The sequence below is a fragment of the Stenella coeruleoalba genome (genome assembly GCF_951394435.1).
Source record: "Stenella coeruleoalba genome assembly, chromosome: 20".
Taxonomy (NCBI): domain Eukaryota; kingdom Metazoa; phylum Chordata; class Mammalia; order Artiodactyla; family Delphinidae; genus Stenella; species Stenella coeruleoalba.
Genome location: NC_137166.1, coordinates 13,603,157 through 13,618,372, shown reverse-complemented (window position 1 = coordinate 13,618,372; position 15,216 = coordinate 13,603,157). Strand labels below are relative to the sequence as shown.

General features: G+C 56.9%; 1 protein-coding gene across 2 annotated transcripts in view; it reads left to right on the top strand.

The window, feature by feature from the left end:
* The window catches only part of VAC14 (VAC14 component of PIKFYVE complex), a 97,814-nt gene that overhangs the window by 54,315 nt on the left and 28,283 nt on the right, over positions 1-15,216 (top strand). For both annotated transcript variants that reach the window (XM_079907702.1, XM_079907701.1), the window contains one exon: positions 5,512-5,644. In XM_079907702.1, coding sequence (XP_079763828.1) covers positions 5,512-5,644 — 133 coding nt within the window. The remainder of the gene's footprint in view (positions 1-5,511; positions 5,645-15,216) is intronic.

The window sequence follows — 15,216 nt, the reverse complement described above, 5'->3', positions numbered from 1 at the left end:
CCTGGGGGGCTTTGTGAGCGCTTGCATGGAAGGGGGTAAGGTAAATGCCCTGTATGTGTAAAGTGCTGCCTTTGCTTCCATCCTTCTGTTACAAGAGCTTACGCGTGCTCCAGGCCAGCTCAGATGGCTTCTCTTCCATACAGCTTTCTAGGATATCCCAGGCCAGACTCCTTTCTCACACTTTGTTCCTTCCACCAGTCACACTGTGGGGTTCGCATCTGTTTCCCCCCTGGCCGTGACCTCTTAGACCCCCTGAAAGTGCAGGTTATGCCAGCCTCAGCATCGCCTGGAGCTCATCAGAAATGCAGACGCTGAGGCCCACCCCGGAGTCAGAATCACATTCTATCAGGATTGCTGGGTGACTTGTGTGCTCCTCAGTTTGAGAAGCACCAGCTCATACCGCAGGGGCCTGCTATACTCACCTCTGAACCCCCAGCGTCAGGCGCCCAGTAAGGGTCAGCACCCCTCTTTCAGAGTTTCTTAAATTGACAGAAGGACCGGGTACCAGGACCGATCACCCAGTCCCCATTGTCGGGTCTGAAGCTCCCCTAGCACATCTGCCCAGGCCTTCACTTGTCCCCAGATGGAGAACCTGGCCCCCTTCAACCCAGGCCCCTTCCTGGTCTCTCCAGCACCCCCTTGGCCCCAGCCCCTGCTCTCCCAGCAGGGGCAGCGCGGCCCCTCTCCACCGCCACATCAGCTGGAAGGTCCTCCCAGGCCCTGCCCTGGCCCATCAGCTTATCTCTTGCTCCGAACCAGGCAACTGGAAAGCCTCCTGGATTTGGGTGACTGCCCAGGGCAGAGGACTCCCCGGCTTTTCCACAGAAAAGAAAGTTTCTGCCCTTTGGATTGGGTCCCGAGGTTGCCGTTGCTGCAACATCTCAACCACCCTTTTGTCCACACAGCCATAGGGTTTGGGCCCTCTACTCAGTGGACTCCACACCCCCTGAGACGCTGCTTCCCGAGTGGCCGGGGCCTCCCTGTCTCCCAGCCCCTGTTCTGTGTGTAGGCTCTCCCTTCCCTGCTCGTCCCCCTTGGTTCCATACCAGCCTCCCAGTCACGCAGCCCGCTCCTCGGAGCACTTCCTGTGCCAGGCATGGCGTCACGCTCCTAACCCCCGCGAGGTTCACAGACAGCTACCGGCCCAGAGGAGGTGTCACATCCTCGGGAGTGCCCTGCCAGTCAGCCACAGGACCTGCATCTGCGCCGGGTCCCCGGCCCTTCCCCCTCCTCTCAGGGCAGCGGAGCCAGATGCCCACTGGAGGTGCAGGCCAGGCACACGGCCCCAGCCCTCGGGGGAGGTAGCTGGGAGGGCTGGGAGTGGAGCGGGGACCCTGCTGGGCCCAGGCTGGGCGCCTGGTGTTTTTGCATCTGGTTTTGTTGAACTGTAACTCGCATTGTGTATTGAGGCCAGAGCTATTTTTATCCTGACATGTGAGGCTCCTTCACGTCATAGCCGCAAAGCTCAATCCAAAACATCCCAGGGAAGGCTGTTTGTAAGACGTTCTGCAGATTCTCATGTCGCCACATCAGGTTTCACTTAGTAACATCTGCAGGGCTGGCTCCCTGGCCGCCCACGCCCCGGCCTGGTTTTGTATACAGGGTGCTCCCAGCAGTATCTGTTGGCCCCTCGGCCAGCCGGTGGTCACGTGAACGTCCTGCCAGAGCCCACTCCTCTAAACCAGAAATGCCAGGCAGGCGGCACTGGGACTGGTCCTCGGCAGGAGTAGGGAATGGAAATCCCGCTCTTCTCAGCCCCTCAAAGGGCGCCTCCCTCCTGAGACCCGTGTCCAGGTTGCTCCCAGCCCTCTCCTCACTTCCCCACCTCCTGGGGCCCCGGCCAGAACAGCTCCCCGACCGTCCGCGGCGGGCCTGGAAAACCGTGCTATCAGCAGTGTCTCCTGAGTCGAAGCCTCCCAGCCCTGTCGTCCCAGCAGATCCTCATGTTGGAGGGCGGGCCCTGACTCCGGGCGCCGGGCCCCTCTCTGGGTCTGCCCTGTCCTAATGGGCCGGCAGCATGTAGCCCCGGGCCCCTCCCGAGGGAGAGCTGAGCTGAGTAGGCTTTTATGGGCTGCTGAGAAAGGAGGCCGATTCCCAGCCGAGCTTGTCAAGCACGCAGACGAGCGAGAGGCAGAGGCGGCCGGTGGAGGCGCTGTGAGCTCCCCACGGGGAGGAGCAGGCTGCGGTTGGGCAGAAATTAGTTCAGTTGAGAGAGACCTGTCATTCCCTGTAGTAACACCCCTGGAGCGGGTTTGTTCTCTCTGCACCCCATCTCCTCCTCCCGTGCCTGCAACCTTGCCTGGAAACATCTCACAGGTTCCACCTCAAGCCAGCTGGGCCAGAAGGGCTGGTGAGTCAGAAAAGTGGCCGGTGGGGCCAGTGGGAAACAGGCTGGGAAGGACCGAATAGGCCCTCACCCTGTCCGTGGTGAGCACTGAGATGCGCCCCATCCTTGCCCGGCCCACCTGGCCAGTGTTGCCCTTCCCCCCCGAGCTTCCCAAGGCTCCCCACCCTCTCCTGCAGAGGCTTCTCTCAAGGGCAGTGGCCCTGACCAGAGCCCATTCTGGTGGGTGGGAGCCTGAAGGGCCACCGGCCTCAGGCAGCTCCCCCGAAGCTCCCACCCTCCTAGTCTCAGCCTCAGGAAGGCGCCCGGCACCCACTTCGGTTGCACCCGGCCTGCTGCTCCTCGTAGTGCTTGAGCGGAGCAGCGGAAGCTTTCTCAGTAACCACCGCACTGTGAGAATGGGAGGCACTCGACGTGGCTTCTCCCAGATGTGGCTCTGCCCCCTCCTGCCTCCTAAGGGCCTCAGCTCCAGGGGCCACCATGCGGGCCTGGACGTAGAGAGTGGATTGTGGGGCCCAGAGCGGGCTGTGGCTGAGGAGAGCGGCGACATGTGCGGAGCAGCCCCAGGCCTTCTCTTCTGCCGGTCTGTCAGCTGAGGGGTGGCCAGATCTCCCTCCCTGAATGTGGGGGGTGGGGGAGGGGTCCCAGGCGATCCCCTCTCCTCACAGCCTCCCTGCCCCGCAGCAGAGGACTGTGAACTCGTCCCAGATCTGACATTCCAGACTATCCCCAGCCCTCAGTCGTCCAGTCCGAGACTCGGAGAACGGGAACCATTTGCTTCATGCAGTGCTCTGGGTTATGGCACGTTTGCCAGGGATAGCAGCCCCAGTTTACTGAGGTCAGACTATTTAGGAAGCCCCAGGCCAGGTACGTTACATGTTTGTCTCGTTCAATGAGGGCTCTCATTGCCCCCACTTTGCAGATGAGAAAACTGAGACTTAGAGAGGGTAAGAGACTTGCAATTCTGGAGTTGCACAGCTAGTAAGCGGTTGAGTGGAGGTCTGATCTGAACCCAGGTCTGATGGACTCCCAAGCCAAGCTCTAAACACCATGTTTGATGCTTCCCACTGCCTCTGTAGGGACAGAACCACCCAGCACCTCTCCCCAGTGCCTGCCCAAGACACCCAGTCCCTGGAGACTGGAGACTGTGGCCCCAGGTGGGGAGGATTTTGTTTTGGTCAGTCCCCATTTTGGTCCCTTTGTCCTTTGGAACCTAAGCCTGGAAAAGGGGTGGGACAGAGGTGTACGTACAGAAGCTAGAAGGGGACAGGGACATAAGGAGTCATCATGAACAAGCACCCAAGAGAATGCTGCAGGCAGCTGGGCTCCAGTCCACACACACCTCCACTGGGGGGCGTGGGGGGAGCCTCTGCCCTCTGGCCAGGCCACCATGGGGGCGGCAGAATACATATCCTCAAGTGTGGGGAGGGGGACAAGGGGCTGAGAGGCAGCCAGGCTGCCTCAGCAGCTGTATCTGCAGCCACCTCTTTGGAGATCAGCCCCAGCTGGGCCTGGGGTAACTCGATCTGTGAGAATGTGACACTTGATTCTGCAAACAGCCCCTCTGGGCAGGGAGCAGACTGTTTGCCATTCCAGAGTCACTCAGGACTGCCTGGGCCAGGCTCTTCTGGACAGGGACCCAGAACAACACACTGCAAACAACAAGAAATTCAATGAGGCCTGTCCTTGAACTGGCTTCTCGCCCCGTGCACGGTTCACAGGAGCTGTAAAAGAGGTTCAGGAGACAGGACAGTATTTTGAAGGTGTGGCTCCTGGTAAGGAATCCTCATAGAGTAATTCACAGCCAGGAAAAACAAAACAGGAAACACCTTTTGCAGTTCCCAGCCACTTCCCCGTAAGGACCACACGAGGATGTAAGGAAGACTGAGTTCAGCAAAACGACAGAACTCCTGGGACAAGGTTTTACTGCTGCTTCCTGGCATCTGATGAAGTCAGCCTGTAGGGGCTCCTCTGTAAGGCTCACTTGTAGTGCTCTGGGCGATGCTTCCACACGTTCCTGTTTTATGCTCTAGGCTGATGCTTCTGGGAGCTGATGCTCCTTGCACAGCCAAGCTTGATTCCCAGAGACCCCCCACGCTGCCTGTTTCACTAAATCGTACCCTTTAAAAGGGTGAACCTTATGGTATATGAATTATATCTAAGTTAAGCTGTTATTTTTTTTTAAAAATCAGATGTCCTGTTAATGCCTCAGGCAGATGGAATGAGGAGTCCTAGCATCACTGACAGCTCTTTCCAGCAGTGCTGTTGAGGTCATCATGTGTTAGAAAGGAAGGACGGGGGGAGATCCCAAGGGGCGTATGAACAGACACTACGTTGGGATCACCCCGGCATTGTGTCAGCCCCGCCCTCGTCCCCTCCGCGCTGGAGGCCTTACATAGGGGACCATGTGCAGGGCTGGGGCTGGGACGGGGTTGCAGGGACAGTGTGGTGACGGCTGTATCTGGCTTTCAGTGTATTTTCAGCTGGTACACATAAGAGGGAGACCTCGAGTGTGCTTCTGGTTGTAAAGCCAGCTCAGGGTCTTCGAAGTACTACTCTAAAAGAGCGTCTTTGCCTGAAGATGAGGAAGAATCTCTGATTTCAAAACATTGGGTGCAGATGGAAACGCTCGGTCACATTCTGTCGGTGTGTGCTGTCTTCACCCTGGTGGCTGTGTGCATAATTGACTTATTCTTAAGCAGCGGCGGGAAGGGAGTATGGCTTCTGCCTCGCAGGCTTCATGGACCATTGAGGTTGTGTGTCTGCCTTCTCTCTTTCCTCTCTTTGACTTGCCATTTGCTCTTAACCAGTCAAACAAAGCCCAAGTGTATTTTATTTATTAGGATAATGAGTAAAAAAAAAATTTTTTTTTCCAAAAATTTCTGGCACCTAGCAGCAGGTCTCACACGTAGGAGATATTCACTAAGTGATGGAGGGTCAGCTGGAGGGGTGGACAGGGAAGTGGGTGCTTTTTGCAGTAAGCGGAGTTGTATCAGCTTGCGCACACTTGTTTGGTCCTGGCTTTTTTGCTGCCATCGTGGCCCTTGATTGAAGGTGTTCCCTCATCCTGTTACACAGAGACTCTTCCCCCACCTTTTTGGCGTTGATAATTGTTTATATTCTGTGGACGCGTAGAATAAATCCCGGCTCTGTCCCTTTCTCTATAGGTACCAAAGGCTTGGAGTGTTCTCCTTCGACTCCGACCATGAACTCCTACTTTTACAAGTTCATGATCAACCTTCTCAAGAGGTTCAGCAGCGAACGGAAGCTTCTGGAGGTCAGAGGCGGCTTCATCATCAGGTTAGCCTCCGCGTACCTTCTGTGGTCCCACAGCCTCGGCTTTTCATTCTCCTACCATACAAGGGGTCAGGGCAACCATTTTTGCTTCCACTCCTCTCTCCTCCTTTTCCTGACCTTTGAGCTCTTAAAAGAAACAAAGAAGGTTCCCCCTTCACACCAGGTTGCTGGTGCTACTGACATGGGTTAGGTTGATGTCACCATTTTTTGAACAAATGAATTCGTTTTTCACTTGTTGAGACAGCTTTCCTTGAGGCTAAGTATCCTCTCATTGAACACTCTTGTGGGAGTCTTCAGGGAGAAAAGGAGGTGAGCCAGACAGAACATGAACCTGGCTGCGCTGGGTGCCCAGCTGTCAGCACACCGTTTGGCCACAGCTGGGTGGCAGCAGTGGCTCTGGCGGAGCCAGGTTCTTGTGCTGTGTGAGCCCAGCCCCGGACAGTCCCAGGGCACCAGCCCCAGTCCCCGGAGGCCTGCAGAACTGTCACCGCCAGCAGTGTGGCCAGGTCTGGCCCTTTGCCTCTTGCTTGGCTCCAAGGAGCAGGGTCACCAGGAGAGTAACCTTAGGCCAACAGAAACCTAGAGGGGACACAGATTTCTCCAGGCTCCCCAGAAAGCCAGGCAGAGGAGTTTCCCAGAATACTCTGAGTGACCCTAGATACTCTACAGCAGTGGTTCTTGGCCCTGACTGCACGTTAGGTCACCAAGGAGGCTTGAAAAAGAAGGTGATGGCTGGGCTCCACCCTGACCAGTGAAATCAGGACCTCTGGGGCGACGGAGGTTAGTAAAGCCATCCAGGGTGCTCAGGGAGCAGACTAATGTCCCAGGAGTTGGGGGGCTCCTGATCAGGGCCATCTGGGGGTCGGGGAGTTGAAGGAGAATTCCAGGGGGAGGGTCCACCCTGCACAGAAGCTTCAAGGCAGGAAGGAGGTTGGAGAGTTCATTTTGCTGTAAACCAGAAGGCGAGGGGAGAGGGGCTCAGCCGTGTGAGCTGGACTAAGGACTGGGGCCCTTACCAAGAGGTCAGCGGCAAGCCGCTGAATGGGCTTGAGCAGGGGAATGGTGTGACCGGTTTGCTGCTTTTTATATATATATATAAATTTATTTATTAATTTCTATTTTTGGCTGCGTTGGGTCTTCATTGCGGTGCGCGGGCTTCTCATTGCAGTGGCCTCTCTTGCTGCAGAGCACGGCCTCTAGGCACGCGGGCTTCAGTAGTTGTGGCTCGCAGGCTCTAGAGTGCAGCCTCAGTAGTGGTGGTTCATGGGCTTAGTTGCTCCGCGGCATGTGCGATCTTCCTGGACCAGGGCTTGAACCCTTGTCCCCTGCATCGGCAGGCGGATTCTCAACCACTGCGCCACCAGGGAAGCCCCAGATTGCTGTTTTTACAGATTACTGTGCTGCTGGGAGAGAATGGGTGGATGTGTGGGAGACCGGCTGGGAGGCTGTTGTCCAAGGTGGCAGCTTGGTAGGGGGATGGGAAGAAGCAGTGCAGTGCGATGCAAGAATTAGTAAGAAGTGTGTTGATTGGTGATGAATTGCATGAGGGAGGGAGGGAGGAGAGAGGGAGTTGGGGGGGACGGCCAAGACTGTGGTGTGAGCAGCAGGGTAGATAGTGGTAGCTGTCCCTGAGGTGAGATCCCCGGAAGAGTAGCAGGGAGGGAGGGGTTTCAAATAGCTTTGGGAACGTCAAAGGAGAGACATTGAAGACATCGCTATGTCTGCCTCTCAAAGGAGGGATCTAGGCCCACGATACAAATCTGGAGGTTGACGGCAGTCATTCATTCATTCACTCTCTTATCCATTCATTCAACAGATATTTACTGAACACTGTGCGGGGTTCCATTCTAGATAATTCTACCTTGTGGATTTCATTCCTAGGGACTAAGAATGGTTGGTGGTCAGAGCGAAGAAAGGCTGCCCGGAGCCGGGCCCTTCAGAGTTCCAGTGTGTAATAGTTGGGTCTGGAGAAGCCGGGAGAGGAGGCTGAGAAGAAGGGCCCAAGAGGTAGAAAGAAGCAGAGGAAAGAGGCGGATGGCGGGAGGCAGCGAGGGGAGAAGAGGCCGGAAGAGGGCCGGCTGGAAGGCGTTGGGGAGTCTGCTGAGCGTGGGGCGAGCTGAAGGAATGGGGGACAAGGAAATGGGGGGAGCAGGCCCAGGGCTTGCCTGTGTGGCGCCGGTGGGTGGAGGAGCCACAGGGCCCCAGCTCCGGGCAGAGGGTGGCATTGAGGCCTCCCTGGGGAACAGGCCAAAGGGTAGAGTCTCAGGAGGGGGCAGGCCTGCCTGGTCAGAAGGACAAACGGCAGGACCACACGTCCCTGCCCATCAGGAGGAAGGGGCTTCTGATGGTCTAGACCACCCACAGGCGTCCCGGTGGTGGGGGGGTGGTGTCACCACCCTCTGCCCTCCTGAGCTCTCGCAGAGCGGGGTTTTTCAGCGTCGGCACTGTTGGCATTGGTAATTCTTCGTGGCAGCGGCTGTCCCGTGCGCTGTAGGGTGTGGAGCAGCGTCTCCAGCCTCGACCCGCTGGATGCCAGTGGCACTGTCACCCACCCAACTGGGACAATCAAAAATGTCTCCAGACAGTGCCAAAGGTCCCCTGGGGGGCAGAATCGTCCCGGGTGACGACCACGGTTACAGAGCGACAGAAATGGATTCTTACCGTCACTTGCCAAAAGAGGAAGGTTTCCATGGTTTTTTTTTTCACATCAAGTTGGACGGTTGGGGCTTGAAGAGACCCCCTACCAGGAAAATGACGGACTCTTCCCACACGAGTGGCAGTTAGCTTCATGCGGCTTTCGAAATTGTAGAGGTGTCAGCTCTTTTGATGAGCCCTCCTTGCCTGGAAGACTTTCAGGAAACCAGTGGAGAGAAAGGCCTTTGAAAATGGAATTTGTAGCTAGTTTCCTCTCTGGAGAACTGCGCTGTAATGGGTTTTTCCATCCTCTGTCAGCCTCACGTGCCCTGTCAGGGGCCTGGGGAGAGGATGCTCGGGGAGTCGGGACTATCCCCAGACAGCACCAGGCAGAAGTGCGGGCAGCGTGGGCGCGCATGGGTGTGTGTGAGTGTGCGCGGGTGCTCTCCCCACCCGCTAGGGCCGAGGCTCCGTGGAGCTGGTGCCACGTTCCCGTTCACAGCCTCTAGGACAGTGAGGCTTCGCTTGCTTTGCAGTGTCTCCCCGGCATCCTAGGCTGATGAGAATCCTCATTTTGCAGGAGGGAAATGAGAGGAAGCCGCGTGCCTGCCTGGCTCAGTTGGAGCTGGGCTGCAGACCGCTGCACTCTGCTAATTTCGCAGCTGCCCTTCTGTCCCTTCTGTGAGAGAGTGTCGAGCCAGGTGCCTTGAGGAGCCCTGCACGGCCTGCAGACCAGGACCACCTGGCGCCCAGCTCCTCAGAGGGTCCTCCCTCCTCATCCTTCTGGGGCTCAGTATCCAGCATGGCAGTCACTCGCTGTTCCAGGGCTCACACTCCCCGTGCACCACACTGGGGCCTCAGTGGGCATGGCACCTGGCCTCCAGGGCACGCGTCACTCCCACCCCGCACGGCCACAGAAGTCTCCTAGCCCTGGGCAAAGAACCCGGTGGGCTGGACAGAAGGAACCTGTGACTGGGCCCCTCACCTTTGTTGTCCCTGCTAGCCCTTCGCTTCATTTGTCCAGCCTGCCGTTCCCCCTGAAGCAGCACCAGCCCCTGTCATTTCGAGCTACAGCTTCCTCTGGGCCACACCAGCTCTGTGGGGCGGCTACCTGCTAAGCCAGCGTGCCACGCCACCCAGTCAGGGTTCTCAGGGTGAGCACAGCCCAGTATCCGACGTGGAGGAGGCCTTGAAGACGTGTGCCTTTCTCCTTCCCGTGGCCAGACGGGCCGAGGCCCTTCAGCAGAGGTTCACTGGGGCCCAGCCCTCGGAGTGTCAGCCTGCCCACCTGCCTTTCATTTCATTTCCTTGTTTTCTGCTGGTGGCTTTAAAGAGGAGCCTAATAGTGATACATGCAGGCTGAGAAGAAGCCACAGGCCTGATAAGAAACACAGTAAATGAAAAACTTTAAAAAAAAAAAGAGAGAGAGAGTGAGAAGCAGGGACTTCCCTGGCGGTCCAGTGGTTAAGACTCCATGCTTCCACTGCAGGGGTCATGGGTTTAATCCCTGGTCGGGGAACTAAGCTCCCTCATGCCGTGCGGCGCAGCCAAAAGAATTTAGAAAAGAAAAAAAAAACACAGTAAATGATTCTTAACCCCCTTCTTCTGGTGTTAAGCCAGCTATGATTTGCTCCTCTCAACCCCCAAGACTGAGCAGAGAAAGGAAAGAGATTCTTCTGGCAAACAAGTGAAGAGCCATTGTTTCTGTAGTAGTGTGTTTAGCTCAGGGTCCAGGAACCGCTACTGTCTATAGAAGGACAAAGGCATCCAGACTTCTTGAGGACAAACATCTGGTGGGGGGTCTTGGCCTTGAGGAAGATGCATGACTCTCCTCAGGCCCCGGGGTGTTTCCCCCAACTCGGCTTTCCCAGGCTGCACCTCCGTGGGGCGTGGGAGTAGGGCCCCAAACTCCAGCCAGGCCCCTGGGTGGGTTGGACATCCTCTCTGTGTCCATGTGGCCTCGCTATCTGGTGGATGTTAACAGTTCAGAGGCATGTTGAGTTTGGGGAAGTCAGTGACTCCAAAACCTCGTCTCAGCCAGACTTGCTGTGACCCACTCCGGGCCCAGGCCCTTCTCCCGGCTGCAGGGACTGAGGGAGGGAAGAGAGGGACATGAGCAGATGCCACCCCAGCCCTGCCCACACCCACGCCCCCTCCCCAAGGCTCCACAGGAGTCGGGCAGATGCCACAGGCACTCAGGAGCTGGATTAAGAGGGGAGCTTCTCGAGTCAAACAGCCTTGGGTTCGAATCCCAGTTCCTCTAGTTTTTAACTCTGTGACCTGTTTCCAAGCCCGTTTTGCTTTGACTATAAGACGAAGATAATTGTGCCTGCCCTGTCGTTTTGCGGAGAGGGTTACATAAGCCTGCGTGTTACAGCGCTCCGCACGGCTTGGTCCAGGGGAGCTCGCTGTTCTGCCTCATGATGCGGTCTCGGCCTTCCACAGTGGTCTGTGGGGAGGGGAAACCAGACCCGGGAGGGGGTGAAAGAATTGAACCTTCTGTGCCGAGAGCTGGCTCCTGAGCGCCAGGCCTGCTGCGCCGACACCCAGGGCGCCCACCAGCGGCCTGGCCCTGACACCGCTAAAACAACTCGGCCCTAAGTGGGTGTTCGTGTACATTTCCCTCCTCTGGCCTCTCCCCGCTCCCCCCACCCCGCCCGCCACCGCCAGTGCAGACAGAACAAGCACAGAGCTTGTTTTCCCACGAACCGCTCCACTATACTCAGTAGAAAAGGAGAGGAGGGAGAAAACGCAGCCTCTTTGATAGGCTGTGATATGAGCTGCAGCGCAACCCGACAGCTGTGATCTTCACAAGGCCTGCTTCTGTGCTGGGAGGCCAGCGAGGCTGAGGACGCTCACGCTGCCGGCCAGCGCGGCCCTCCGACCAGCCGTCCTTCGGCTTCATCAGCTGCGCCTTTCCCCCTCCCCTTCCTCCCTGCTGCCTCGCAAAGAGGGCTTGCCAGAGAATGCTTTCCTTTCAACGAGTGACTGTGCTGTGAACTCGACGGCTCCAGCCCCATCCAGCCCTGTCCATGGTGGCCGAGCACCCTCCCCAGAGAAAGGAAGCCCCCAAGATGAGGTGCAGGTGGGGGTCCAAGTGAGAGACGGGGGAGCCGTCACGAGGACCCCAAGAGCCCCACGATAAGGTTTCTGGTCCTTCTGGTCCCCTCTTGCCTCTGACACAGGCCTGGCAGCCTCTCCAGTTCAGCCAAGAGCCAGAGTCCCTAACATGTACCCCAGCTACGCCTGCCCTCCCCTCCCCCAGTGCCCCGGCTTTGCATGACAGCCCTGTGTTGGGGGGCAGGCGAGTGAGGTGGGTGGTGGGGCTAGGAAGCCCCCGGACTTGTTTTGAATTGCAGGGTGGGAGGGGGGCACAGTGGCTCAAGAGAAGAAGCGCTCTTTCATGCCCTAATTGGGAAATTCCACTTTGCTGTCCTTGTCCGTTCCTTGGCAGGGGGTCAAACGGCCTCTGCGGCTAGGGCAGCGCACACCACAGATCCTTGCCGACCCCAGCTCCGCCCCCCTCGGTCTCTGTATCCACCGGGCCTCTGGAGTTCATTTGCATCGGGGCACCCCCTTTCTCCTGTCTCTGCGTGCCACCTTACCTGCCAAGGGGCATCGGTTGGGTCCCCAAAAGCCCATTGTGCTGATGCTAATGAAAGATGAATTGAGTGAAGTGGCAAGACCCAGATCCCTGTTCAAATGGCATTTTAGAAAAGCAGCTTCGCTTCTGGACCCCAGCCTGCGGAGAGCGCTGCTGAGAGGCCCACTCGACTGTCTTCCTCTCGCCCCTTTAATGGATTGCGTTCATTTGCTCAGAATAAAAACAAATCGCTGTGACAAACACGCACCAACCTAAGTCTGTCTGTGGAAACAGGCCCTGATCCCCCTCCCCAGAATGCAGGCGGATTTGGGTCTTTCATCAGTTGTAGCCGTGTTGACTGGGGTCCCCAGCTGAGGGCAAGGAGACAGAACATTGAACAGGGCTGGAGGGTTGCTTCGAGGAATTTCTTACTTCCCTCTCAGAAGAAGCGTCTCTTCCTGTTAGCTTTAAGTCAGTCTGCCCAGTTCCTTGTGTGACTCTCGTGGAGCCTTCCCCAGTCATTCTTCTCCAGGGGCCAAGGTGCTTTTGTTGAGACGCAGGACAGCAAAGGGAGTGAGTGGCAGAAGCTGCTTTGCACAACCAGCTCTTGGCTCTGATCTCCGAATTGGGACAACGCTGAGGACCTGTGAATGGCAGGGCGGCCCCATTTGACATGCCAGAGAAGATTGCCTGCAAGAAAGCCCTGCCCTCAAACGTGAAAAGGTGTCCCTGGGAGGTACAAAGTGCAGGCAGCCCAGAGAACCCAGCCCGGCCCTTGTCCATTGTTCCCTAATGCACGGCAAAGTGCCAGCACCCCAGCACCTCATAGAACCATCCGTGACCCGGGGGTGGCAGGGAGGGCTGGGGACAGCCAGTGGCTTTGCTCTGTCTCCTGCAGGCAGTCCTCCTGCTGTCCCTGTAGAGCCCACTGTCATACACACTGGCGCTCCCCGCAAGAACGGATGTATTTTCTTCTGGAATATGGAAACCACATGCGATAAGCCTTGCTAGGCCAGGCTGGGATTAACTAGGTGCAGCCGGGGTGGGGGGGGGAGGAGAGGAAGTGCTGGCCAGAGGGAGCCCCGTGCAGCGTGCTCTGGAAGTCTGGGGAGCTTTAGAGGGAAGTGGCCCCACGTTTCAAGGGTCCTCCTGGATCCCTTGTGGGCGGAGGGCTGCTGATGGAAGCAGGGGCTGGAAGGAGGCCAGGGATCCACTCGCTTTGAGCCGGGCTTGTGGGAGGTTAGGGGTCACAGGTGAACTGGGCACGGGGAGGCCAGGTGACCCACAGAGCCAGCCGTTTGCCCCCACGTCCAGGAGCATCTGTGGTGGGGGGAGGACTCGGGAGCCATCCCGCACCTGCTGCGTGGGAGGCCTTAAAAGGCCTCCAAAGACTCATCACGTGGGTGGTGGCACCTGCGGGGCCCTTTCCAGCCTCCAGTTAAAAGCACTTTCTTTGTAGTCTATACACCTGAGACGCCCAGCTCCCCAGCCCCGTTGCCAGGGGCTGAGAGCTTGACAGTGAATTTCTTTCTGAAGCTCTAGAGGTTATGGAATCTGCAGTTGTCTCTGGACCTGTTTATACTTTACCTAAGGATGCCAGGAAACTAGCAAAGCTTTGACCTTGGTAAGTCAGACAGCGCGGTTAATTAGCAAGTAGCTGCTGGAATCGTAATGTAGCAACTTAAAATATCGGCAGGTTTGGAATTGGCCCCTAGAGGTCACTTCCATCCTCCTGCCTCCTTGGAGTTGGGCTGCATCCGAGCCAGGAGAGATAAATGGGCGTCCTTAGCTTAAAAGTGCTTTTAAACTCCTGGAACAGCAGTTGCAGAAATGTGTCCTGTTTGTCCATGGTAGAACGTGGTTCTCAGGAAGCTCTTTATTTCATCCTTTTAACCCAACCTTTTCACCGTGGGTGCCCTGGGAGGCCCCTGTGTGGTCCTCCCCCCTCTCTCCCCACAAGGGTATTCATTTAGCAGGTGGCCACAAAGATCACAGACACACGTGCACCCACTTCCCACCGCCACCCCCATCATCAGAAAAATAACACAGAAGGGTTTCCATCACATGCGGTTTGTGAAAGGCCATCAGACCAGCTGCCCCTTCCACATAGAAGGAGAGTTTCCGTCTCTGAGCACGTGTGATGGTGACACCTTGCAGGGGCCCTGGCCTGGGGGGACCTTGGCGCTGAATTCAGCCTCAGACGGTGAGCACAAGCCCACGTGAAGTAGCGTACAGCCTGTGGGGAAGGGTGCTTTGTAACCCGGGCTGTGAGGGCCCACCGAAGAGGCTGTTGGGACCTAAAGTGGACAATGGAACTCTCTTTACAAGTATGCAGCCTCAGCTCCCAGGAGAGCATGGGCTTTGGGTCTGTTGCTGTCATCCTAAAATCTTTCAGTGTCTCTGTAGCACCAGCGCATGTGCCCCCAGCTCCCTCACCCCACGTCTTAGGACATCTCCATGGGGGTGCTGTGTACCATCTAGAGATCCCAGAGCTGAGGTTCTTGGTTGTCTTCCAGACTGGGTGCTGGAGGCCATTTGGGAAACTGCCCAGTTTCCAGTCTGGACTTGCTTTTCCTCAGCCTCATTGGAAAGAAGCTATGTTCTCTTGTGGCGCCTCCCTTTTGCCCGGAGTCATTGACCCACAGAAAATCCCCACCAAGACCCGTCCTGACGTGGCCTCCTCCTCGTCGTCCTCTCCCGGGGCTCTCCTCCTACTGCCTGTCACCTCTCAGAAGTGAAACACCGAGTAAATCTGCGGATCCTTCCCTGTCTTCCTTCTAGGCCCCGGGCCCTCCAGCCTCCTGCCTGGCCATCATCCTGGCCCGTTTCTGGTCTATATTTAGATTAAATAATCTCATTGGAACTGCCTGGCACTTGGACAGTGACTGTCTTTCTTGGTCTAAATCTCTGTTCTGACCCTTGCTCGAGAGGACAAGTCTCCCCCCACCCCCATACCCAGATCATTTGTTTTTCCTTCTGGTTTATCACAGTTGCTCACATCACCCACATTGGCCTCTCTCTCTGGAGCTGAGCTGAGATGGATTTCAAGTGCAATCCTGAGTCATCTCTCATTTTTCTCTAGTCCTCTGTCGAGCATCCCGTGCTGTCTGTTTCGAGCCTTGCCTCTCCCTCTTCCCTTTCAGAAGCTGCTTTCCTAAGCGTGAAGTTTTGCATCTCTTTCTCCGTTTCCACCGGCCGCACCCCCTGCCCGGGCTGCGGTCACAGTCACGCGCCCCAGTGCCAGCTCTCACATGTGACCCGTTTCCCGAACGTGGGGCCATCTGAGCCTCCTTGTTTTGCTCCCCCAGAGAGCTGCTACTTTAGCCTAATAATGGCGCTCGTGTCTCCACTTCACTCT